Genomic DNA, 25,088 nt, shown 5'->3' on the forward strand with positions numbered 1-25,088 from the left:
TAGCTTAGTGTCCTTGATGTAGCTCGCCACGATTTCCATGTCATTTATTTTTTTTTCAAATCTTGATTAGAAATATACTGATTCTCAGAGTCCATAATGAATCCATCCAAAATTTTAATCTTGATCTCAAATTGTCATCGACTTACTGTGTCTCTTTGTGCCACTGGTAAAGAAAACTTGTCAAGATGAAAATGAAGTAAGAGTGCTGAGAGATTAAGTTTTTTTTAGTGGTAAAAATAAAATATTTTGAAATTTTTTTAATTAGATGAATAACTGAAAAAGAGAATAGGTGTTATGGAAAAGAGATGTGATTTGATCCATTCAAAAATGATATACATATCTTGCGTAATACGTAGTTGGCTAAAATACCGTTATTTTTTTATCTATCTATTTTCTTTAAAATTTTTACTAAGCCTTAAAAAGAGTATTTGATGACATAATCTTTAAATAAATAAAACATTGAAGCGACTAGTAAAGTTATTTTGACTGCCACCTAACGGTTTTCGTTCACATGACTCGTTGACCCGTTTGGACTGCCCGCTCGTGCCGCTTCGCGCAAGACAGCGACGGGGACTGGGATCCCGTCCAAACCAATTTTCACAACTCCGCTGCGGGCCACGGTCGACCCGCCCATCTCAATCGCTCGTACCTCCCTGGGCCCACGGAGCAGCTTTGCTATTTACTGGGCCCCGTTTCTCGAACCTGGACGGGATCCCTACATAGAGGCGGGCCCCGCTGCCACCGTCGGTGGCCGCGGCGACCACGTGCGATGTTGCTTCTTCCTTCCTCATAACACCACCCTGATTCGGATCCGATGGAAGTCACGCTGCAAAACGACATGGCACAATGTCTATCACTCTGCAATTAGGTCGTGAAAGCAAGAGTTTTCGACTTTCCATTGGCAAGGCACCCGTATCATGTCACGGGGCTTGCATTTAATCCGGAGGCCTCCGAATTCGGGTATCCTCTCACTGGATAAACCAAACTGCATTTCCGATTTTGCCCCTCCTGGCTGCTCATGCCCCAATTAGATCGAGGAAAAGTGCGAAAGGAGGGGAAGGAAGAGAGCGGGAGAGATCTCGTCGCGCCGATGGCTCCTCCGCCGCCCAACTACGAGTTCCAAGAATGGTGGAACAAGGAGCGCCTCAAGGCCCATGGCTTCCTCTCGCCCTCCGCGCCTCAGTCTCCGTTGCCGGCGACCCCGGCCGGGCACGCCTCCTCCGATTCCGCCGCCGTCGAGGTCGGTACGCCCACCACCCCTGCCGCCGGAGGCAAGTCCCGCGGACGCAGCCCCCGTCAGCTGTCCTGGTTCCTCCTCCTCCGCCTCCTCGGCTCGGCTCTCCTCCTCGCCTCCCTCCCCTCTCGTTTCTTCGGCCTCCTCCGCACTGCAGCCCGGCGGATCTCCACACTCACCCACCGCTCCGCCCCCGCCTCGCGTCTCTACCGCCTTATCCGAGGCTTCCTCGTCCTCGCCATCCTCCTCCTCGTCCTCGAACTGGCCGCTTATTTCAAGGGTTGGCACTTCAACCCCCCGTCCTATGCCTCGTCCGCCGAGGCCCTGGAGTTCATCTACGCCAACTGGCTCATGATCAGGGTGGCGTACCTGGCGCCTCCGGTACAGGCGTTGGCCAACATGTGCATTGTGTTATTTCTTGTGCAGTCGGTGGATCGGCTCGTCTTGACGCTTGGCTGCTTCTATATTAGACTCCGAGGCTTGACGCCCGTCGCATTGGTCGAGTATGGAAGTGCGGGGGATTTGGAAGGCGGAAAAACGATCAATGTTGATGAGTATCCGATGGTTCTGCTCCAGATCCCGATGTGCAACGAGCGAGAAGTAAGCTGATATAGGTTCCTTCCTCCCGTCGCTCTTCTTATCTTCCAATTTATGAATCTTTTCCATTTATCTCGCAGTTATATTTTTCCTTTTCACTCACTTTTCTTTGTTATATTTATTTATTGTTCTTTGAAGTTTCTTTCTTGGTTGAGAACTTGGTATATGTACACACGCATGAAGATTACTGTGCATAGAAAATGGCCAACAATCTATAAGAGTTTGGCATTCATGGATAAATATTCTCTTTTCGATTAGCACACCACTGCTTATTACCATACCTCAAGCAGTGCAAATCAGTGATCTTCAAAAATTGTTTAGTGTATTAAAATGATGATCTTTATTTGTTCAACAAAATTGTTAAGATCAACCACCAAAAGGACAAAACTTTGGTTTAACATTTTATTGATCACCGACACCTTCTATCAAGTCGCTTAAATAAAATGAAAATGATCAGTTTACCCAAGTGTATATTTTAAGATAATGTGATGTTCTAGATTTTTTTCCATTGTAATACTTTTGGTTAAATTTTAATCTAATTTTCCCATTGTATATTGCTCTCCTAATTTGTTTTATAACACAAACCTTCATTTTAATTGCTTCATGATTCACCCTCCTTGATGTATGCAGTGAAGTTATGAAATGAACCATTCAAAATTTTTGTTTTAATTTACTACTATAATTTTCTTCCAAGTAATAGAATAGTTAATTATTGCTTAAAGCTTTATACTTCATATGCTAGCTTTTACTTGTGTATTTGTGTGCTGATTACTCATGTTGTTCCTTCATATCTTTTAATTTTCATATCCATTTGTTGCATAGCCTGGTTATTTGGTTGTTTCTCCAAGTCTTATCTAGTTGATATGTTTTGTGACTTTAGCTAATGTTGCACGTGTTCTCAACTAACCATGTCTGCTAGTATCAAGAAAGAATTTGGAAGTTCGCTTATAGATCACAGATTGATTTGTAGTGAGCATAAGTGTAGTTGACAATTATTTTGCTGAATGCACACTTTTAGCTAATATGATATCTTTTAATTTTAAACACATGTCAACACAAATATTCTCTGATTCTGAATGGTATTACTTCTGGAAGATATATATAGGCACCAAAACTGTACTTCTTAAGGCAGCTAAAAGTTTTAAATTTTTCCTTGTGCCATGTGACATCTGAATAATTGTTTAGTAAAATTTGTTTTGTATCTAAATAATGAGATTAAAGTTTTATGAAAACTGGAAATATTGTCATGTCTTTTGAGCATCCAAGTATATGCCTTCCCAAAATTTCTAGGGATATATCTTCTATGGCAAATTGTACAGGTAACAATTTAAGTCATTGGATCATAGTAGATGGTCTCTCCAAGTATATGCCTTTCAATTTTTTCTAGGGCATATATATCTTCAATGTCATATTGTGAGGATGACAGTTTAGGTCATTGGATCATATTAGTTGGTCTCAGAATCATGAATGATAAATGTGAACTTAACACAATTTGTTTAATTTAATATGTTAGTCAACTAAACATAACATAATCTTTACATGGGTGGCATGGCATGACCCACCTATTATGTAGATCAACTTTATGATGAATACACTATTATGCCTAACCCATACCCACAAAATTATATGCAAAATCACAGGTTCACTGCAAAGACTTCTCTGTTGACTCACAAAAATTGTGATGTGGTCATAATGAAATAATCCTGGTGGCACTTGAAGACCTGACCTCAATTTTTAAGTCTTCTGATATCAAGAAAAAAAAACTAAAAGATAAATATAATAAAGAAAGAAAGAAGATAGTAAAGTAGTTTCTGTCACCATTGCCCATTTGATCATGCAAGTTGTTTAGTTTATACTCAACTCCTAGTTTACAACTTTCGTTAGAATGTTTAATAGTCAACAACCATCCTTAAACTGAACCTCTGAAATATTGCATACGGAAAGCCATGTCAGAGTTCATAAGATATAAGAGTAGTGCCTTGATTCTTATTAAAGAAGTAATCTATCTTATAACGCTTTAATGCTTGCTATTAGAAATTCAAACTACTCTGGAATGCCCGAGGAAATATTTGAAGATTATTATTTCTCTTTCTTCCATTTGTTAATGGAATGCTCTTCACTGTGTGCTTTGCTCGTCCCTTATTCTAGTTGTATTAAATGCAAATTTGACTCATGTTTATTTGTATTTTGTTGTACAATTTGAATGCCCTTGCAATCCAGAATGTTGTGGCCATAATTATCAAAATTGATTACAACAAATGTTCTAACTTCTTAAGAAGAATGTCTATTATAGGTCATTACATATCCAATTATTAATAATGCAATGTACAAATAGTGACATTTTTCAATATGAAATTAATGAATATAAATTATAACCGATAATAGGATCATTGTGTAGATACTCAATACCAATAGATTTTCAATATTTTTTTAATAAAAATGTTATTATTTAATATTTAATGTTATAGGATGTAGTTGGGCCCATCATTGCGTTCAAATTGGTTTTTAGTTGAAGAAAGGGTGGATTTAGTTGGAAGGAAGGGAAGTCTTATGGTCATTGTTGATTGAGAGAGGTATTGCTTTCTCTTTGATCTACAATCATCAATAGAAAGATAGGTACGACATTGCCCCCACGGGCGGGGTCAGCTGGTCAGGGCACGGTTGCTTGCAGAATGAGGTGAGTGGTTCGAAGGTCCAGGGCTCCATTTGCGATAATATCAATCTGGTGTCCTGTGCAAACCCTTCGGGCCCCGTGCTCTGGCCAGTCCCGCATTCACCGTGATTTACCTCTCCACAGATGGTCGGGGGGCCGATCGACGACATTGAGTCTAAATAGTGATGATAAGGTTGAACTAGGAATTCTTGATCTTGTAGTGAATCTTGAATTATGGTAAGACTACATAATTTAATAAGATGAAGATTCTCTCTCCTTCCCATCTTTGGTTCTCTGAGAATTAAGTTGGATTAATAGGAAGGCTAGATCGATCATATTTTTCATAGCTTTCTCAACTAGATTTTAACTTACTGTCATCTATTTATACACTCGATTGATCAAATTTCAATCGATTTCATCAATATTATAATATAATCAAACTAATTCTTTGAGTCCCTATGGTTTTCTAAACTTTTCCTCAATCTTTGGGATGCCGATTTCTTGAATATATATATATATATATATATATATATATATATATATATATATATATATATATATATATATATATATATATATATTTCAGGGTCGACCGTGGTTGATATTTTGAATAGTGTTTTAGACTGCTAGTTCTTTTTTCTGATCATGTATTATCATCATCATCAAGCTCAAGTTGTATTTGTCCCAGCTATTTGAGTTGGTTAAATGAGTATTATCCTTTAGTGAGCTGGAGCTCTATGCAAGATTATATCACTAGTATTAAATTTTAGTACTTAAATATTTTTATTACGTTGACTAATTTAACCCATATATAACAAGTTTTTATCTATTATAAGCATTTTTTCTTTTTCCATACTATATATATATATATATATATATATATATATATATATATATATATATATATATGTTTATGAATATTCATTACTTTAAATACAAGAAACTACCAGTTATTTTCTTGAAAAGGGTGGATATTACATTTGTTTACTATGATTAGTTCAATCCTGAAACAGGTTTACCAACAATCAATAGCAGCAGTCTGCATCCAGGATTGGCCAAGGGAGAGAATGCTAGTTCAAGTATTAGATGATTCTGATGATGTGGAAGTCCAACGCCTTATAAACACTGAAGTGCAAAAATGGCAGCAGAAAGGTGTACATATCATATATAGGCATCGCCTTATTCGTACAGGCTACAAAGCTGGGAACCTAAAATCTGCCATGAACTGTGATTATGTGAAGGATTATGAATTTGTTGCAATATTTGATGCAGATTTTCAGCCAGCACCTGATTTCTTAAGAAAGACAATCCCACATTTTAAGGTATCGTTTTTTTCCCTCATCTGAGGAAGTTGTTTTCTGCTAAGTTGGAGTATCAAGGTTGAGAAGTGACGACATGATTTAACCTGAATTCATGTTCTGAAATGAGAACACGATTTTATCATGCTTTTCCTGGCCATGGAAATTCTAGAAAGTCATTATTGGTTTTAACAAAAAGATGCACCTTCAAGTATTTGTGAATAGTTTTCAGACCTCCAAAATGTTTTCTGATATCTCAAAGGCTAAGTTTAACAACTTTTTTCAATGTGCATATAGCCTTAATGGTAGATGATTGTAACTCTAACTCTGTCCTGATTTTATTTCTTCTTGAATATTTTCTGTAGGGTAATGATGATGTAGCACTTGTACAAACTAGATGGTCCTTTGTAAACAAGGATGAAAACCTTCTCACGAGGCTGCAGAACATAAATTTGTCTTTCCATTTTGAGGTTGAACAACAAGTCAATGGGGTATTTATCAATTTCTTTGGCTTCAATGGAACAGCTGGAGTATGGAGAATAAAAGCTCTGGAAGAGTCTGGTGGCTGGTTAGAGAGAACCACTGTTGAGGACATGGACATTGCTGTCCGTGCTCACCTTTGTGGTTGGAAATTTGTTTTTCTCAACGATGTCAAGGTTCCCTAAAGTTCAATTTTTTTCCTATTTATTTTAATTTGTTCTTGTATGATTTCTTATTGACAGTGTATTTCCTTCAAATTGATTGTGCAGTGTCTTTGTGAACTGCCAGAATCCTACGAGGCTTATAAGAAACAGCAACACCGGTGGCATTCAGGTCCAATGCAGCTGTTTCGCTTGTGTTTCTTTGACATCCTTCATGCGAAGGTGAGGTCTCGTCCAGTATCTGTTCAAAGGACTTGAAATGACCAATTTTATTTAAAACTTTGAACTGATGTTGCTTCTCTCTATATGACAGGTAAGTCTCCTTAAGAAGGCTAACTTGATTTTTCTTTTCTTCCTCCTGAGGAAGCTGATCTTGCCATTCTACTCGTTTACTCTGTTCTGTATCATACTCCCTTTGTCGATGTTCCTGCCAGAAGCTCATTTGCCAGCTTGGGTTGTCTGTTATGTCCCTGGTATAATGTCTGTTATGAGCATACTTCCAGCACCAAAGTCATTCCCGTTTATAGTACCATACCTTCTTTTCGAGAACACAATGTCCGTGACCAAATTCCATGCTATGATATCTGGACTTTTCAAATTTGGAAGTTCATACGAATGGATAGTTACTAAGAAGTTAGGAAGGTCATCAGAAGCAGATTTGGTCGCATACATCCAAAAAGATTCCGAGCCTAGTGTAGAAAGCAGCATCCACAGGTCATCCTCCGAATCTGGTCTTGCTGAGTTAAATAAATTGGACGTCACTAAGAAGGCAGGGAAAGCCAAGATGAACCGTCTATACCGGAAGGAGCTTTCTCTTGCTATTATTTTGTTAATTGCCTCTGTACGAAGTTTATTGTCTGCACAGGGGATTCATTTCTATTTCTTGTTGTTTCAAGGAATCACTTTCCTTGCTGTTGGGTTAGATCTCATTGGGGAGCAGGTAAGCTAAGCCTTGTTGCCTCGCTTGGTCTATGCCAAAAGGAATTCCAAGCAACAATCTCATGTCACTCGCAACTCCCGGCTTAACAATGCACGATTGAAGTCACTGATGGAAAATCCTCTCAATTATCAAGGAGTCCACTGCGGGATCAATTGCTTTAAGCTATTCATTCTTTCAAATCTTCCTTTTGTATATTTCACTTCAGAAGAAGCCCTGCTGATGCTACCGAGTGGATCAATATCGGTCCTGTGCTTCACTAGGAAGGTTGTATAACGCCCAACATATTCATTAGGTTTTCTTTCTTCCCATCCCCTTTTGTTTGTTATCTACGATTCAGATGGAGATACGTAGTCGATTTTTTGTTGGAAGTGGCTTATGTTTGTTCCTATGACTAAACAATCAGATGACGTCTAGCTGTATTCGTTGGGGATAAACTTGTAAGAATAAAGAGACTGAAATGGCTTCTATTTTCCGAAAAGTTCCTGTTCATTTTATTCCATGGTGGTTAGTTGTTTTAATGTGTGCATATTTAGATGAAAGGATACGGAATAGTCGCAGAAACATGGATGGATGTAACTTGGTGCAGCAGAAAGAGGTGTCTCTTCTCTGTTGAATGGGAATGGACATTTTGTCTCCATTTCGAACAATAGCTTGATTGAGGAAGTCTCAATTTGGAACCAAGATGAGCAATGCATGATAATAGATGGCATCCTCCTTTTCATTCTATGAAGCATAATTCTATCTCTTTCCTCGGTTCCTCTCCTTTTTCTCTCTAGTCTCTCTCTTCATTTTGGTTACCTAAGTCCATGTTTACTTGAAGATGGAGAGAGAGAGGAAAGCAATGAAAAATATATGATTCATTCCTTGTCCCACTCGATTCCATCCCAACAATCAGACCCACTTGAGCTTAGAATTGGTTGCCTTTTCTTGCATCTTCCCCATTGCAAAAATGCTCAACTCACAAGAAACTCTTTCTTTCAAAAATCTCAAAACATATATATCCATAAAAGAGAAACTATACCAAGATCCGACCACGATTCGAAATCATAAGTACGTTTCAAAAATATCAACCCTAATTTTAACCTTTTAAGACGGTTATGGTTTGTGACGATTTAAAATTATTATTATTTTATTTTAAAAAATTATAAATTTATAATATAAAAAAATTTGTACTAAGTTGTTACGTATCCACTTAAAATATAGGAGAATTAAAGTCATGTAGTTCATTAGTTATTTTTTATTAAAATCTTCTAGTTTTTGCTATGAAAGTTAAGTTTCTTTTAATTTCTTTATAACTTTCCCTTTATCATTAATATTTATTTGAGCTTTTCAAAAGTCAAAAGCAAAGTAGATCGAGATGAAAATTGTATGAACCATTTTTATTTTTTGATATCAATATTTTTTCATCTAATATTAATATTATTATATTTTAATATGATGAGAGATATATATTATATAAGTAATATCTTTTAATTAATTTTATACGTTCATAATAATACTGTATATATAATTTTATTATTAAGTAAATTATATTCATTGATAAATTTATTATCAGATATATTATATAAGTCAAATAATTTTTATAAACTCGAGATTGAATGAATAAAATAATAAAATAACATTAATGAGTAATTAAGAGAGTTAAATGAGATTAAATAAATTTAATGAGTTAAAAGTATAATAGTTTTACATCAAAGAATTTAAAGCAAATATGTTGTAAAATTAACTTTAATAAAAGGTATAATAGTCCCACATAAGAGAATTTAAGATAAATAGATTAAAAAATTAACTTTAAAAAAAAAAAGTTTAACTAGGGTTTAATATGCCCAACAAGGTTCCCCATTTGAAAGAAAATTCTTGCAAATACGCCGTACCTGGGGATCAATTCGCGGGTCCCTAGGTCACAACCCGGATGTTCTACCGTTGCACCATTGCCCCGGAGACAAAAAAAATATTTTTTTTCAAAAAATTAACTTTAATAGAAAGGTAGAATAAGTTAATTAATATGAACTACACTATTAATATTACTAAAATATTATAAATATTATTAATAAAAAAAATTAAAAATAATTAATTAAATAAAAACTATAATAAAAATCTAAATAAAATTTAAAAAAATTAATGAACCAATGGTTAACCGACAATCAATTTGTTAGTTCATTGGAGGCCCAACTCTTAACCGACTCGTCTAAAAACGGATCGATTCTGGGTCAGACCTATTGAACCAATAACGGATAATTGACTCATTGACCGTACCATGTTAGGTTTTAGGTCGGGTTCTGATTTCAACTCGGCCTATGGGCAAGTCTAACTATATACCATGGACTTCTCATCAATGAAGTGATTGTGCAAGAGGCATGACCTACATCTTCCCTCACTCGATAAGGTTACCACCCCTCAAGAACAACCATGACACTTGCACAAAGTTCTTCTAGTTGAACTTGAAGCTACGCCTCAAATTATATTTCAAAATGCCTATCAATTTTGTATTTATTGTTGGATTTTGTTAAAGCATTTGAACATAAAGTTAAATCTAATTGAGATTTTATAAGGTTAATTTAATTTGAGATCTATAATAGACCTCAAGTTTGAACTAATTTGGAGTTGTATATAGAAGTTTGGATTGGACTAAGGCTGAATCACATTCAATTTATAAGAAGTAAGATGAAACCCCCTCCTCCCTCTAGAGCTCCTTAACTTGCTATAAAAATAAAGCTTGATGCTTTCTCCACAAAGAATTTTACCAAAATTGTATTCAAACAAAGCTCAATGAACATAGAGCCTCTTGGTATAAGGAAAAGAAAATCGACATGCCCTATTTATCCCTTCCATTTCAATGTGATGTGGGGTGGTAAACAATTTATGTGAGTAGTGAGCAATGATAATCCACCTCTAATTTTAAATTGTATCTTAATTTCTTTGATAATCCATCGCTAATTTTATAGACCACTCTGTCTCTATCCTTCATTATTTGGCGTAGAAAAAAATCTTTGGAGAGCTTTGGAGTAGAAAGGAGTCGGAATTTGTGGATCCTCCAAACATAAAGCTAGCTAGTAAGGCTTTCGAACCAAACTATAAACATATATAGTAAGGTAAAAGTGAAGGCATTCGAGTGGTGTGTGTTTCTCTATGAGATTGAGTTACAACAAAACCAACACAAAGATTATCCCACATTTTTTGCATCATTTATTTTTCCATGAATTAAGTGAATGAACATGAAGGAGATAGCTAGATCAAAAGTCATGCATGGATTTGTGGCCTCTCTTAACAATCCTCTTCTTGATTGGAGAGGGAAGTTTGTTCCATGTAGCTGCTGCATTCTTTGCCTTGCGCCAGCTCTTCTTGCATGAAGCTTTCACCTTCTTCATGCCTTTCTTCAGAAGATGCATCAGCTCCTTGGCATGGTCCTTGGCCTCATCCATCTCCCCCATTAATTTTACTTAAAAGTCGATCAATGAAACGTACAGGAGAAGAAGAGATTGACTACTTAATTTCCTCACCTTGATTTCTTCCTTTAATTTGTTCCTCTTTATTCTCACTGGTTTAGTTGATTTTGGTGTGTGTTGTTGTGAATGAAGGGCTTGAGTTGGGGGTGCCAGAGGAGCATTTTTGTAGAATACAAGAAAAAGGAAAAGTAAGGAAGAACTTGACTAAATATGACTAATGCAATGCTAACCATGAAAAAATAATTCCATTTCTTAATATTTTTAATAATTCAATTTAAGTTGTCAAAGGTTAATCCATGACGGGACGGGCCAATCTATCATAAACTCATTATATGATGAGGCAAGATGAGTCAGACCACCAACTTGGCAGGTTGAAAAATCTTCAACCCAACTCAAGGTGGATTGTGGGTTAGACAGGATCAATCTACGAGTCTATTAAAAAATAAAAAAAGTGTAGAAAATATTAAAAAATATTAAAATTTTTAAGTTTGGAATGCTATTTAGATGGGTCAAATCCACTAGTCCATTGAGTTTTCTACTTTAATTTTAAATTAAAAAAAAAATTTAACCCGCGGGCCAATCCAAGTCTGCCATGGGTTAACCCACGACGGTCGGTCCACCTGAACTCACTTTAAAATGAATTAATAAAATTTTAACTTAATCCACCTAAATTGTTTGACAGGATGGGCCAATCCGACAAACCAACCTAAATTGATAACTCTAATTCAAATATCCAAATTTACCTCAACTAATTTTAAAAGTAAATGATCTTCCCTCCTGATTTACCTATTAGATAAATTCAGAGTACAAATGACTTTCAAAATATTTGTCCCTATTCAAATTCAAATTTTAATCTTTTTGTTTGTTCCCTTAAATACTTTGCTATTGCACCACACCCCTGGAGCCTATTTTTTTATATTTCTAATCTATAACATCAAATTCCCTATTTATTTGATAAATTTTCATTCTAATATCTAGTTTAGTTTTTTTTTCATCAAAGTTAGTACTCAGAGTAAGTTAAAGTTATTTAATAACATGCCAATAAATAGGGCATACACAAGTTAAATTGTAGGTCAGTTTCTTCTTTTAAGTAACTTATACTTTAAGATTTTAAATAGGGAATGCACAAGTTATAATGCACCATCTCATTTTAGTGTTACAAGCAAAATAAGAACATGGAGACAAAGAAAATTAGCCTTGTCATCTTCCTCTTGCTCATCTCAATGTTTACTACTCCAATAGTTTCAAGAGAGCTCACTTTGGGAGCACAACTCACTTTGGGGGCACCTCCTAATCTTGGTGATTTTTTGGCTATGCTAGGTCATTAACTCCTTTGTTCTATCCTTTCATTTTTTATAAAAATTTGATATCTTCCAAAATCCATATCTAGAAAATTAAAAGGGTAGCCTTAATTGTTTTTTTAATTTTTTTAAAATATTAAAATAGCATCTTATTTATAATTGAATATCTTAAATACCTCTTTACTCCATCTTAGAATAATTTTGATCAAAGTTGTATTACTTTAAAGTAACTTTAAATATCAAAGTTACTCCATCTTAAAGTAGCTTCCACCAAAAGTGTTCTAAGATAGAGATGCATTGTTCTAAGGGAACAAATAAATTTAATTAAAGTTGCACCACCTACACTACTCTAAAGTAGGTTTGACTAAAGGTACACCATCTTAAAGTAGATTTGATTAAAGTTCTTTTAAAGTAGAGCACAAAGGGGCATTTGGAAAATCAATTTATAAATGAAACATTGTTTTAATAATTTTTAAAGATATGGATAATTAAAGACACTTTTTTTTATTTTCTTCCAACTTTATATTGTTAGACTTTGATATATTTTAATATTAATATTTTGTATCATTGATATGGATGATCTACCTACTAAAGTACAAGTGTGTCTTTTATGAATAGTGAATGTGTTGCTAATTAATCATAATCTAGTGCTTAAATTTGCACTAACAAGAACTAAATATTTTCCAATTACATTCTTGTATCTGATTATTCTTAAATTTTCTTGTTTTTTTTTTTTGTTGAAAAAACAGCCAAGAAAGGAGAAAAATATGGATTTGAAGTAATTTCAAGATGGTATTTCAATCATTTTTTAAATATGGATTTAATAGTTCCATTTCATTTTTTTATTTAGGGAACTATTTAACAATAATATTTTGATAAAGTACACTTCTTTACTTAAATGATGTTAATTTTGTATCAATCAAGCATCATACACTTGAAGATTCTAACATAAAATTAGAAAAGAGTTTAGTCATCACTAAATAAAATAATTTAAAATATGAATATTGTTAAAGAAAATGAAATGTTATTCAATGAAATTATGAATATGTCATATTTATTCAATGTCATTTCATATTATAATGTTTAAACAATCTTATGAAACATATAATGAATGGGATGAAATCATTAATTGATCTCTCAAATACACTAAAAAAACTTAATAACCTTCTAATAATAATCATTTCATACATTGAGTTTGGACAATTGAATTTGCTGATTACAACAAAAATTCTATTAAGTTCATATAGTTTAATTTCTTAACACTCTAACAAGATAATGAATATGTTATAAAAATCATCCTAAATGAGCTAGCAACAACAACGACTTAAGAAGATTCACTTTTGCATTCGAGGAAGACAATAAAAGTGGAATGGATTATGAGGTAGTTGAGAGATGCACTTTGTTGGTCGACATAAGTAGAGTTGTCAATTTGGATTGGATCCGTCAGATTGGTTTGTCTCACCAAAAAATTTAAGCAGGTTGAGTTAAAATTTTATCAACTCATTTTAAGATGGGTTCAAATGGATCAACCCGCCTAGGCCCATGACCTGCGTAGGTATGCCGGTGGTGGGTTTGGGTTGGCTTGTAGGTTGAGAAAATTTATTTTTTTCTTTAAAATTTAAAATTAAAGTAGAGAACTCGATGGACTAATGTGTTTGACTTGTTTAAACCACAATCTAAATTTAAAAATTTAAACTGTAATCTAAATTTAAAATTTTTAAAATTTTTATTTTTTGATAGGCCCGTGGATTGATCTGTCTAACCTTGAGTTGGGTTGGATTGGATTAGAGATATCCTAACCCGCTAAGTTGGTGGGCTGGCCTGTCTTACCCCACCATATAATAGATTTCTAATGGTTTGACCCACCCCATCATGGATTGATCCGTTTGATAGTTCTAGACATGAATGGTTCTTTGAAAACCCATGAGTAGAGGATGGTGAAAACCATTCACTCTCTCCACTTGTTAGACGAAAGGAGGACCTATGAGTTTGGACGTAGCCGATCCATTTTTCTCAACTAGGATTTTCTTCATTTCGTGCACCTATGGAGAGGTTGCAACTATACACCTTGCCTCCCTCTCTTCTTGATTCGTACGATCATGTGCATCTAATTTTTCTCAAAAAGATTTCTTCTTCTCCAAAGTTAGAATGTTGATACAATCGACCTTAGTCAAGGTTGACCAATTTAAAGTTGGAATTTCAATGTTTGATCAATATTATTATGTGGTAAAGTGAGACGCTAGGTAGGTCATGATTGACCGAATACTTGGTGATCAGAAGTCTAACATGGAGTTCACATGAGATAAAATATCCAAGAGGATGAGACACTTGGTGATTGAAAATTCAATAGGGAGTTTGCAAGTGGAAAGCCCAAGTGGATCATGGGTGAGCAGACACTTGGCGACCGAAAGTCCAATACAGAGTTGACACAAAAAGAAAGTTTAAGTGGGTCACGGTTGATAGGACATTTGGTGGTCGGAAGTCCAACAGGGAGTTGGTATGAGATGTGAAGTCTTGACAGATCAAAATTGATTGGATGTCAGACAACGATGAAGTCCCGATAAGTCAAGATTGATCGGATGCTAGACAATAAGAAAGTCTCGGTAAGTCAAGGTTGATCGAATGCTAAGTAACAAGAAAGCCCCGATAGAGCAAACTTTTGAATATCATAACTTTGGACTCGAATATCAGAATGAGATGATCTAAAGTGTGAAATGGAGCTCGTTCAAAGATCTATATTTTAATTTAATATCAATCGATTAATTTTGATCATAATCGAACAGAAGTGAATCAATTCGATCAATCAACGTCATTAGTCGACTGTAGCTGTTTTAGAAGTGAACAAAAGAGAATCGATTCGATTGATCAGAGTTATCAGCTGAATGGTGTTGTTTCAGAAGCGAACAGAAGATAATTGATTCGACTAGTCACTCGATCAGCCTAATCAATCGACTGATTCACAAATCGATTCAATTGATATTTGAAAATTCAACAAAATCATATAGGATTCAGAAGGTTCAGTGGCCATTCAATGACAATAATAATGTCGAAGATATATCAATTGACTGATGGGTAAGATCAATCGATTGATAGAGGGAAATCAACTCCAACCTAAAGGCTTTAAAAGAAGGATTTCAAGAAGATTTTTGACGCCAATTCTTGGAGATTTGAGGACGAAGTGCTACTATATTTCTAGATCAACAAGAAGCATTTGAAGCAACAATAAGCATCCAAAGCAAAGCTGACTTGTGTAAACATGTTTGTTTCAATTGCTTTTGATTTTATTTGTATCTTTGTATTTGCTTGTGTTTGTTGTAAGAACAACTTGTAAGAGTCTTCTCTGCCTCCGAAAGATATCCGAAAAGGAGAAAATTCTAATGGAGGGAGATCTCTAGGACTAGCTCTTGGATTAATCGCCTCAAGGAGACAGATATCAAGTAAAATACCAGAGTTGTTTATGTGGCATCAAGTTTGTTTCTATTGCGCATTCAAATGACGAGCCCTCACTGAAGACAAGAAGCGATCGGAGTTATTCACCCTCTCTAGATAACACGGGTCCTAATAAGTTGTATTAGAGCCAAACCACTCCTCATCAGACTGACCATCGAAAGGAATACAAAGCTAGAGGAAAAAGAAGAAGTTGTGAGTTTGACCTCTTCGATAGCAACAGGTCATCTGATTGGCCGCTGGAAGAAGTCAACACTAAAGAGAGCTCGGGTTTTGGAATGGATCCTTAGGATGGATTTAGATATGACATCCGAGTACCTCCATCATTTGGATTAGGAGATTTTGATCATTAGAAGGCAAAATAGAGTATTTCTTAAAGATTGATATAGAGTAATAGTTTTCTCTAATGGAAGGATTTGAAGCTCCGAGAGATACAAAAAAAGAAAGACTTCTTCGGAGAAGCAAATGGACTAAGAAGCAAAGTCAAAAATCCAAGGCAAATGATAAGGTAACCAAAATTTTGATTAATTTGATCCCTAACAATGTTTTGTGTAGGATAGGTGAATATCAAGATGTTAAGGGATTGTGGACGAAGCTAATAAAGTTTCATGAAGATTCAATCACAACGCAAAGTGAAGATGAGTACAAGGAGGGAGATTCATCCACTCAAGAACTGAAAAACTTAAAAATCAAAAGACACTCAATTTCTTAGATGGAGGATAAACTTGAAGAAGCATCCACCTCAAGGATTAAGAAGGAGTGTAGGCAATAACATCGGATCAAGATGAACCACAACATCCGGAGCCAATGAAGATGAAGCACATGTAACTCCTACAATTGAAGAAGGTATAACAATCTCAACTATCAAAAATAAAGATGATATAATATGCTTTGAGTGTAGGGAAAAGGACATTATAAGAGCAAGTGTCCCAAATTGATAAAGAAGAAGGTTCAAGTGGCACAAAGGGCAAAGGAGAAGCCAAAGGAGGTTGATACCTTGATATGCAAAGGCAAGGAGTACATTGTGTGCTTCTTATGCGATCAATAAGGACACTATCAAAATCAATGTCCAAGGAGGAAGGCATCAAAGTAAAAACCAAGGAGGAAACTCAAATCAAGGGGGAGCTTCATAAGAGCAAACCTAAGGTATCATTTCATAATGCATTTTTCTTATATCATGATAACGAGCATGTTAGAAATAGATTTTATCATCTTAGTACTCAATTATCATGAAAATAGAAATTATGATAAACATAAGGAAAGTGTTATGTCACATCATGCTAGAGCAAGACTTACCTAAGGATAGGAAGGTAGAAAATAATCTAGGCAAGAACTCTAAGCAATTTAGACATATGTCTAGAAAAAGAAAAATCAAGCAATCATGAAAAATTAAGGATAAATGCTTTAGAGGTTGAAAATCAAGTTTTGAGGTCAAAACTTGATAAATTAGAAAAGACCCTTAAGAAAATAATGAATGAGGTTAAAGGGTACTCCAATAAGCAAAATCTAGGTTTAGGTAGACAAGAGTCATCTAAGGGAAAGAAAGGTTTGGGATACAAACCTAAGTCCAAGAAAAGCATGACTTTATACCATAGAGTTTCATATAATTATGAAACTAACCCTAGATTTAAGAGTCAAGTCAAGGTTACAAGGAAGGTTATCCCTAGTGTTGACCTTGAAGAGACTAGCATGACTAAGGCTTCTAAGAAGCCTAGGAGAGTCATTAGGAGTATATCTTAGAGAGGTTATCCCTAATGAGTACCTAGTACACCCAAGGAGCTTTAATAAGTATTGAGTTCCTAAAAGTGTGATTTCTTTACACTAAATGGGTATAGGATGTGTCAACCTTAATTGGAAGGGTAGTTAACCCAACCATAGTGAAGTTGATATTTTAGGAGTATTTTTAAGATATTGTGATATCTTGAGAATGAAGATTTAAATCTTATCCTTGAAGAATTTTATAGTGTGCCAATAAGAATTGAAGTCTTGAGATTGATCAAAATTGACACAAATAGGATAAAATCATAAAGTGTACCAAGTATGAATTTTTGGCACATTTGAAGGGAGATAAGTTTCTTATGTCAAATCATGTATTTGGCATAAAGATTAGTTGATAATACTTAGATTGAAAATCTAGGTATTTTTATTAGCATGTCATACTTGTCATGTTATGTGTGTCATATCATATGTCATATTATCATTTCTTACATCTTGCCATGAAAATTATCATGTTATACATGCATTATTTGAGGATGATAAATTCTTTTTTAAAGAATATGCATTTGATGTATGTTATATTCATTTTCATGCATAAATTTTAAATTCCTATAATTAAGGATAAATATCATTAGTTGATGTCTTAGGTAAAATGATCAAATTTTGAATGCCTAGATAGAAATGCATAATCCCTTAAGTTTAGGGAAAAATTAATTTTACATCTCACAAAGACCATATGATGACTTGTGTGTGTATTGAGACACATTAGATATAAGTGAGATGTTAAGATGATGAACTAAGTTCAAGATGAAATTTGATATAGCAAAATAAGCTTTAGTTTCATCAAAATAAATTGATTTTATGTTGACCAATCATGAGAAAGCTAATGTGCAAGTCATGTGCATTTAGCCCATAGATCATGGTTGAAAATTGACTTTGAAAATCATTTCAAAATTATTTTGTAAAACTTTGGTGAAATCTATTTGTTGATAGAAATCACCATTGATTAGGTTGATACAAAGTTAGAGTGAAACATTGAAGTTTTTAATAGTTTCTAACTTTATACTATTCTTTAAAAAATAAGATGTATTTTTATAGAAAATTATTTTTTCTTAATAGTGTTTGACATAAGTAATGTATATATAATTTTTTAAAAATCATAAAATTACTTATGTATTTCTGAAATTGAGGTGTAGTTTTTTAGACTATCAATTGACTGATGTAAAGTATCGGTCGATTGATTTTTAAGTGTTTTAATTAGAATATGTTTGTTTAAGTCATTTAAGCTCATTCATACTTATCTTAACTGTCCCTAAACCTTTGATGTGCTTAGATAAATATTCAAAATTGATTTTCTTGATGAAAATAAGACAGGAAAGTTAAAAGGAGAAAAAATGGAATTGAAAGGGAGGTTTGGATTAAGATTGAATCTTTAACCTCATAACTTAGATTTGAAATTTCCTAAAGATTTAACTCCAAATCATTGTTGGTGTAATGATTGAAATTGGAGCATGCTTTGAGAGGGATGTCATCCTTAAAGGCATAATTTTGATATGAAAGATGGAGAATGCAAGAATTTAAGGATGAGTGAACAAATGAAGGATTGTATGCTAAGGTTGAACATTAAAGACAATGGAAGGTAGGGAACCTCCATTGTGATGTTGAAAGTTAGGAATGAAAGCAGAGAATGAATTTTAAAGAGGATTTTGATGTGTGCCAAAGGGGGAGAATGAAGGGTTCAAGTTAGGAAACCTTCATTCATGCTTTGACATGAGAAGTAGGATATTGGGCTAATAGTTTAGCCTAACTTAAAAATATTGTCAAACATCAAAAAGAAGGAGATTATTAATACAATCAACCTCTGGTCAAGATTGACCAAGTTGACCAAAGCTTGAGTTGACTCTAGTTGAAATTTTGATGTTTAAACAATATGTCAGATGGTAAAGTGAGACGTCGGGTCGGTCATGGTTGACCAAATACATGGTAATCAAAAATCCAACATGGAGTTAGCATGAGATAGAAAATCTAAGTGGTTCATGGTTGATCAAACACTTGGTGATTGAAAATCCAATAGGGAGTTGGCAAGTGGGAAGTCCAAGTGGATCATGAGTCTAGATAAGTGGATCATGAAGGGTGAAACCAAGTGACTTACGATTAGACCAGTCGGAAGTCCAATAAGGAGTTGACATGAGGCGTGAAGTCTTGACAGGTCAAGGTTAACAGGATGCCAAACAACAATAAAGTCCTGGTAGGTCAAATTGACCAGAATGCTAGGCAATGAGAAAGTCCTGTAGGTCAAGGTTGATTATATGCTAAGCAACGAGAAAGTTCCAACAAATCAAGGTTGATCGAATATCAAGTAATGATGAAGCAACGTCAAGTTGAATGCTAGGTAATGGCAGGTCAAGGTTGATTGGATGCTAGGAAATGAGAAAACCCTAGCAGATCAAGGTTAATCAGATGTTAGGCAAACAAGGAAACCCCGACAAAGCAAACTTCCAAAGGTTATAACTTTTGACTCAGATATCAGAATAAGACGATATAAGGTGCAAAATGGAACTCATTCAAAGATCTATATTTTTACTTAATATCGGTTGATTGATTATAATATCAGTTGAACTGATTTCAATCAACACCGAACAGAAGCGAATCGATTCGATCGATCAGTCATCAGTCGACTTGTGTTGTTCAAAAGTGAACAAAGAGAAGAATCAACTAATCAAGGTCATCAATTGACTAGTGTTGTTTCAAAAGTGAATAGAAGATAATTGATTCGATTGGTTGCTCGATTAGCCTAATCAATTGACTAATTCACAAATTAATTCGACTGATATTTGAAAAATTAACAAAATCAAATAAGATTTCAGAAGGTTCAGTGGTCATTCAACAACAAGAATAGTGTCAAAGACATATCAATCGACTAATGAGTAAGATTAATCTAACTGATAGGCAGAAAATCAGCCCCAACCTACAGGCTTTAAAAGAAGAGCTTTAAGGAGATTTTTGGTGTCGCTTCTTAAGGGTTTGAGGAGGAAGTGTTGTTGCATTTCCAGACCAACAAGAGACATTCGAAGCAACAACAAGCATCCAAAGCAAAGTTCACTTGTGTAAATGTGTTTGTTTCGATTTTTTTTAATTTCGTTTGTATCTTTGTATTTGCTCGTGTTTGTTGTAAGAACAGCTTATAAGAAGCTTCTCTACCTCTTGGATATTTGAAAAGGAGAAAATTCTAGTGGAGGGAGATCACTAAGAAGTATGTCTTGAATTAGTCACCTGAAGGAGGCGGATACCAAATAAAATTTCTAGAGTTGTGCATGTAGTGTCAAGTTTGACTCAAGATTTTCGCTGCGCATTCAAACAATAGAGTTATTCACCCCTTTCTAATTTGCACGGATCTTAAAAGATCTTTTATGTTCACCAATTATTTTAGGTGCATCAAGCTCGTTATTACAACAATGACATCATTGCTATAGATGTTAGGGGAAGAGGCTACCATTTTGCTCACTATAATAATGATGTCAAAGAGTATTTAACCAAAAAAGGCACATTTTCTTCTATTATTCAACTCTAACAATATGTTTACAAGAAGGGTGACCTACAATCAAGAAATTGGCATTAGCATATAACCAACTTCAAGAGGATATTTTTGCCATCTTACAATCAAGAAATTGGCATTAGCATCCACAAGATGGACATCATTCAAGTGCATTCAAACCCAACTATCGACCATGAAGAACTAAATAAGCGCCGGAGAGTGCAAAACTTCAGCATTATCGATGAGAGATCGATCGACAGAGAGGGTTGCAATACCATGAATTCATTGTTCCCCCTTTGCCTGAAATTCCTCAGTTGTATGTTGAGTGATCTACTGTGTTCATTGATATTAATTTATTTTCCCAAAAAGGAATATCTCACGTACAGAGAAGTGCCAGGAAATCTACTTGTACACACCAAAAACAAAGAAAATGGTGTATTACTGGATTCCGAGAGCTTGGATTCTCCTGATCAAGGAGAGAGCGGCGGCGTTCTTGGATTCCCAATCCGATCTGCTCTCCTTCTTGTGGCTTGACATTTTTAGCAATCCGTCGTTGCCGTCCAATATGCTCACGATCTGCCGCATGCTCGGCCTCGACGCCGCGCTCGACCGCGTGCAGGCGATGCCCAGCTTCACCAGCCGCACCAGCTCCCTTGGCTCGAACTCGCCGTCGAGCCTCGGGTCGGCGAGATCCTCCAGAGGCCGCTTCCTCGACTCCAGCAAGCACACCTTTTTGACCAGAAGCACCTCCGGCCACCGCAGGTCCACCGCCATCCGCCCGCTCACCACCTCCAGCACCACCACGCCGAAGCTGTACACGTCCGCCATCGCCGTCGCCTCCCCTGTTTCCATGTACTCCGGCGACATGTACCCGAATATACCGCGTGCCGAGGCCGGAGGGGCGGGTTGGTGGTGGCCTTCTGCGTTGCGGGAGAGGAACTCGGCCAGCGCGAAGGCGCCTAGCCGGGGGTTGCGGTCGGGGTCGAGGAAGATGGCCGAGGATGTGATGTTGCGGTGGATCACCTGCTCCTCCCACTCCTCGTGGAGGTACAGCACGGCAGAGGCGAGGCACTTCACGATGTGGTAGCGGCGGCGCCAGTCCAGGGCTGCGGCGCGGTGGAAGAGGTGGTGGCTGAGCAGGCTGCTGCCGCCAGTGAAGAAGTCGTAGACGACAAGCATCTCGCCCTGCTCCGTGCACCACCCGCGCAGCTGGACGAGGTGGCGGTGGCGGAGGTGAGCGAGGTTGCGGAGCTCGCCAGCGAACCGCGCGCGCAGGGCCGGGCAGGTGCGCATCCCCAGCCGCTTCACTAGCACGTGGAAGCGGTTGTCGAGGTAGCCACGGTAGCCGGTGCCGAAGTCCATCTCCGCTACCATCTGCGACTCTGCGAAGTTGTTGGTGATCGCCACGATCTCCTTGTAGGGGATCTCGCGCGGTGTGTCGATGCTCGGTATCGCCGCCTTCACGACGCGCCGGCTATCGCTGCCAGTTGATCCGCCGCCGTTGTCGGCGGTTATGAACAGAGTGGTGTTCCCGGCGGTTAGGTAGTTGGATGTGGTAGTGGTGGTTGTGGTGGTTGTGGTGGTGGTCGACGAAGAAAAGGAGATGTATTGGGGCTGGGATTTGAAACAGGGGAGAGAGGGGAGATCGGTGGCGCTCTCCGACGACAGGATCTCCATCACCCACTTCATGGTCGGCCGTGAGTGCGGGTCGTGGAGGGAGCAGAGGAGGCCGAGGTGGATGAACCGCCGCATCTCCGACAAGGGATAGGAGCCGTCCGGAAGCCTGTGATCTCCAACGTCGAGGCAGCGCCTCTCGTCGGCGAGCCGCCGGATCCAATCCAGCATGAAGATTTGGTCGTCCGGCGAGGAGAGGTCCACTGCTCGACGCCCGGTTGCCACCTCCAGCACCACAATCCCGAAGCTGAACACGTCCGACTTCGCCGTCGCCGATCCCCCTCCGGTGCGCTTCTGAAAGCTCTCCGGGGGGAGGTACCCTATCGTGCCGCCGATCCGGCTTGTGTCCGTGAGCCGGAACTGGTAGTTCGTGGCGGATAAAGAACGCATTGAGTTCTCAATGAGCTCGTCGCCGTGCTCCAGCCACCGCGCGAGGCCGAAGTCGCCGAGCCGGGCGTTGAACTCCGCGTCGAGCATAACGTTGCTGGTCTTGACGTCGCGGTGGATGATCTGCGTGTCGAGCTGCTCGTGGAGGTAGAAGAGGGCCGCCGCGAGGCCGCGCACGATCCTCCGGCGGCGAGGCCAGTCGAGCGGCCGGACTCCGGTCTTCAGCGGCTGGGGGAACAGGAGGCGATCCAGGCTGCGGTTGGGCATGTAGTCGTAGACAAGCAAGAGATGGTCGTCGTGGACGCACCAGCCGCGGAGGCGGACGAGGTTCCGGTGCCGCAGCTGAGCGACGGCCGCCAGCTCCGCCGCGAAGGCCTTCTCGAAGCGGTCGCCGCGGCGGGCGACGCACTTGACGGCCACCACAGAGCCGTCGCCGGGGAGCACCGCGCGGTAAACCCGTCCGAACCCGCCGCTGCCGAGGACCTCCTCGTCGCTAAACCCGTTGGTGCCGATGTAAAGCTCGGAGTAGCTAAAGATCCGGGGGTTTCCTCCGGCGACCTTGTGGCTCGCAGGGAGAACATGCGCGCCTGCGACATCCTGGAATTCGCCGGCGCCGTCGCGCGGGAAGCAGCGGGGACAAAACCAGCGGAGAGCGGAGACGACGCGACGGCGGCAGGGCTTCCCGATCGGGGGCTTGAAGGAGTGGAAGCGGGTGCTTTGTCTGGCGGCTTCAGCGTCGGAGGGGAGGAGGAAGCAGAGGCAGAGGCCGAGTCGCGTCGCGTCGAACGGCATGGCCGTAACAGGAGAAATTCATGTAAAGCAGTCTGTGAGGATTCAGAAATGGTATAAATGAAGAGGACGATGAATTTGTGGAGTGGAAGATGATGCAACTGTTTGAAATGGAAGATGAGGAGTAGGTTTTGATGCGCCTTCTCTTCTCTGACCAATTTGGAGGACAGTTCATAGAATAGCTAGGAAAAGGAAAGTCTTTGGTTTGCTTGTGTCAATGGGAAACGATGAAACTGGAAGAGACTTTGTCAAGTCAGCCATGGCGAGTAGGTTAGCTGCAAGGTCTTGACCAGGTCGCCGTGAGTAGATCGTAAGCTCGCAGCGAGGCTACCGCCATGATCTCCCAAGCAAGCCACCAGCTGCCTCTGGTCTAGGCTAGACATGGGCTTGTAGCAGCCTAACAGCAAGCCTGTGACGATTTAGCTGCAAACTCATGAGAAGGTCGCGCGTGCAATGGCGAAGCCAGCCCGGGTGATTTACCCGGGCTGATGGTGATTTACCCGGGCTGATCTCTGACGGTGGGCTATGCCGACGAGCTCTGAGTTATTTTACTCGGACGGGCTCTTCTATTTTCTTTATAAAAAATTTCTTATGTAAATTTAAACTATTTTGTAAGGAGACGCCCGCGTGAGCTCATGGCGAGTAGCCTTGCCACAAGCTTGTGGGCTCACAGTTGGGCTGGTGGAGCAGAGGACATGTTTGGGTGGCAACTGTAGGTTGCCAAAGTAAATAGAAAATTATTAAATTGAAAAATTCAGACTTATCTGAGCGGTTGAGATGAGGCTGATTGCCATCGCCATCTGAGACAAAATTGAGTGGTGCCTTTTGACTATGTTTGGCATTTGGCCTGCGTGGGCCCTCAAGGTGCCGGCGTTAGGTGGAGCGGTTGATGCCATGGATAAAATCTTCCAAACTCTACTTTCTTTTGGAACATTTGCTTTAGCCCTTTCTTTTCTTTTCTTTTGCAATAGCTCTCCATTTCTGAGATTGACAAATACTCTGACATCGTTTTGATCGAGAATATGAATGAACTCCTTGATGCTGATGCGGGGGAGACGTCATGTGGTAGGATTCGGTCAACATAGGGACTTGTGGTATGATTCAAAATTTGATCAATATGGATTTCATGTTGTATGTCAACAGTTTCTGACCGATCGAGTGAATTTGATCTGGCCCTCGAGGCATAGCTGAGTTGGTTACGACGCAGCAGACTTGCAGAAGAGGACAAGGGTTCGAATCCTGGCGAAGCCAGACAATACCCTCCTGCGTCGTGACCAACTGCAGTTTCTCGATTTACCTCCTCACAAATTTACCTGTGTCCGGATTCTACCTTTTTTAAGAGTGAATCTGACCTGTCCAGTATTTTGATTCAGTTGTCGACTTTTGACATCCCGACCTGCTGAACACTCCAATATAACTTGTCGACTTTC

At 38.3% G+C, this 25,088-nt stretch overlaps 2 protein-coding genes across 3 annotated transcripts; one reads left to right on the forward strand and one right to left on the reverse strand.

Moving 5' to 3' along the window:
- Positions 1 to 1,030: 1,030 nt before the first annotated feature.
- LOC141839460 (putative xyloglucan glycosyltransferase 6) lies at positions 1,031 to 7,820 on the forward strand. Of its 2 annotated transcripts, XM_074727207.1 has the most exons (6): positions 1,031 to 1,834; positions 5,498 to 5,636; positions 5,757 to 5,806; positions 6,148 to 6,438; positions 6,532 to 6,645; positions 6,737 to 7,820. In XM_074727207.1, exons 1-6 carry the CDS (start codon positions 1,091 to 1,093, stop codon positions 7,370 to 7,372), a joined length of 1,974 nt encoding a protein of 657 aa, XP_074583308.1. In that variant the 5' UTR covers positions 1,031 to 1,090; the 3' UTR covers positions 7,373 to 7,820. The 2 variants fall into 2 exon arrangements, with proteins under 2 accessions (XP_074583308.1, XP_074583307.1); XM_074727206.1 differs by having other exon boundaries at positions 5,498 to 5,806.
- Positions 7,821 to 20,833: 13,013 nt separating this feature from the next.
- Positions 20,834 to 23,971, reverse strand: LOC141836918 (receptor like protein kinase S.2-like). Its single transcript, XM_074724392.1, has one exon. It carries the CDS (start codon positions 23,659 to 23,661, stop codon positions 21,247 to 21,249), a length of 2,415 nt encoding a protein of 804 aa, XP_074580493.1. The 5' UTR covers positions 23,662 to 23,971; the 3' UTR covers positions 20,834 to 21,246.
- Between the last annotated feature and the right edge of the window lie 1,117 nt (positions 23,972 to 25,088).

The sequence above is a fragment of the Curcuma longa genome, chromosome 11 (genome assembly GCF_044706935.1).
Source record: "Curcuma longa cultivar G26 ecotype Majalengka, Jawa Barat chromosome 11, ITB_CL_G26_1.1, whole genome shotgun sequence".
In the NCBI taxonomy this organism is placed as follows: domain Eukaryota; kingdom Viridiplantae; phylum Streptophyta; class Magnoliopsida; order Zingiberales; family Zingiberaceae; genus Curcuma; species Curcuma longa.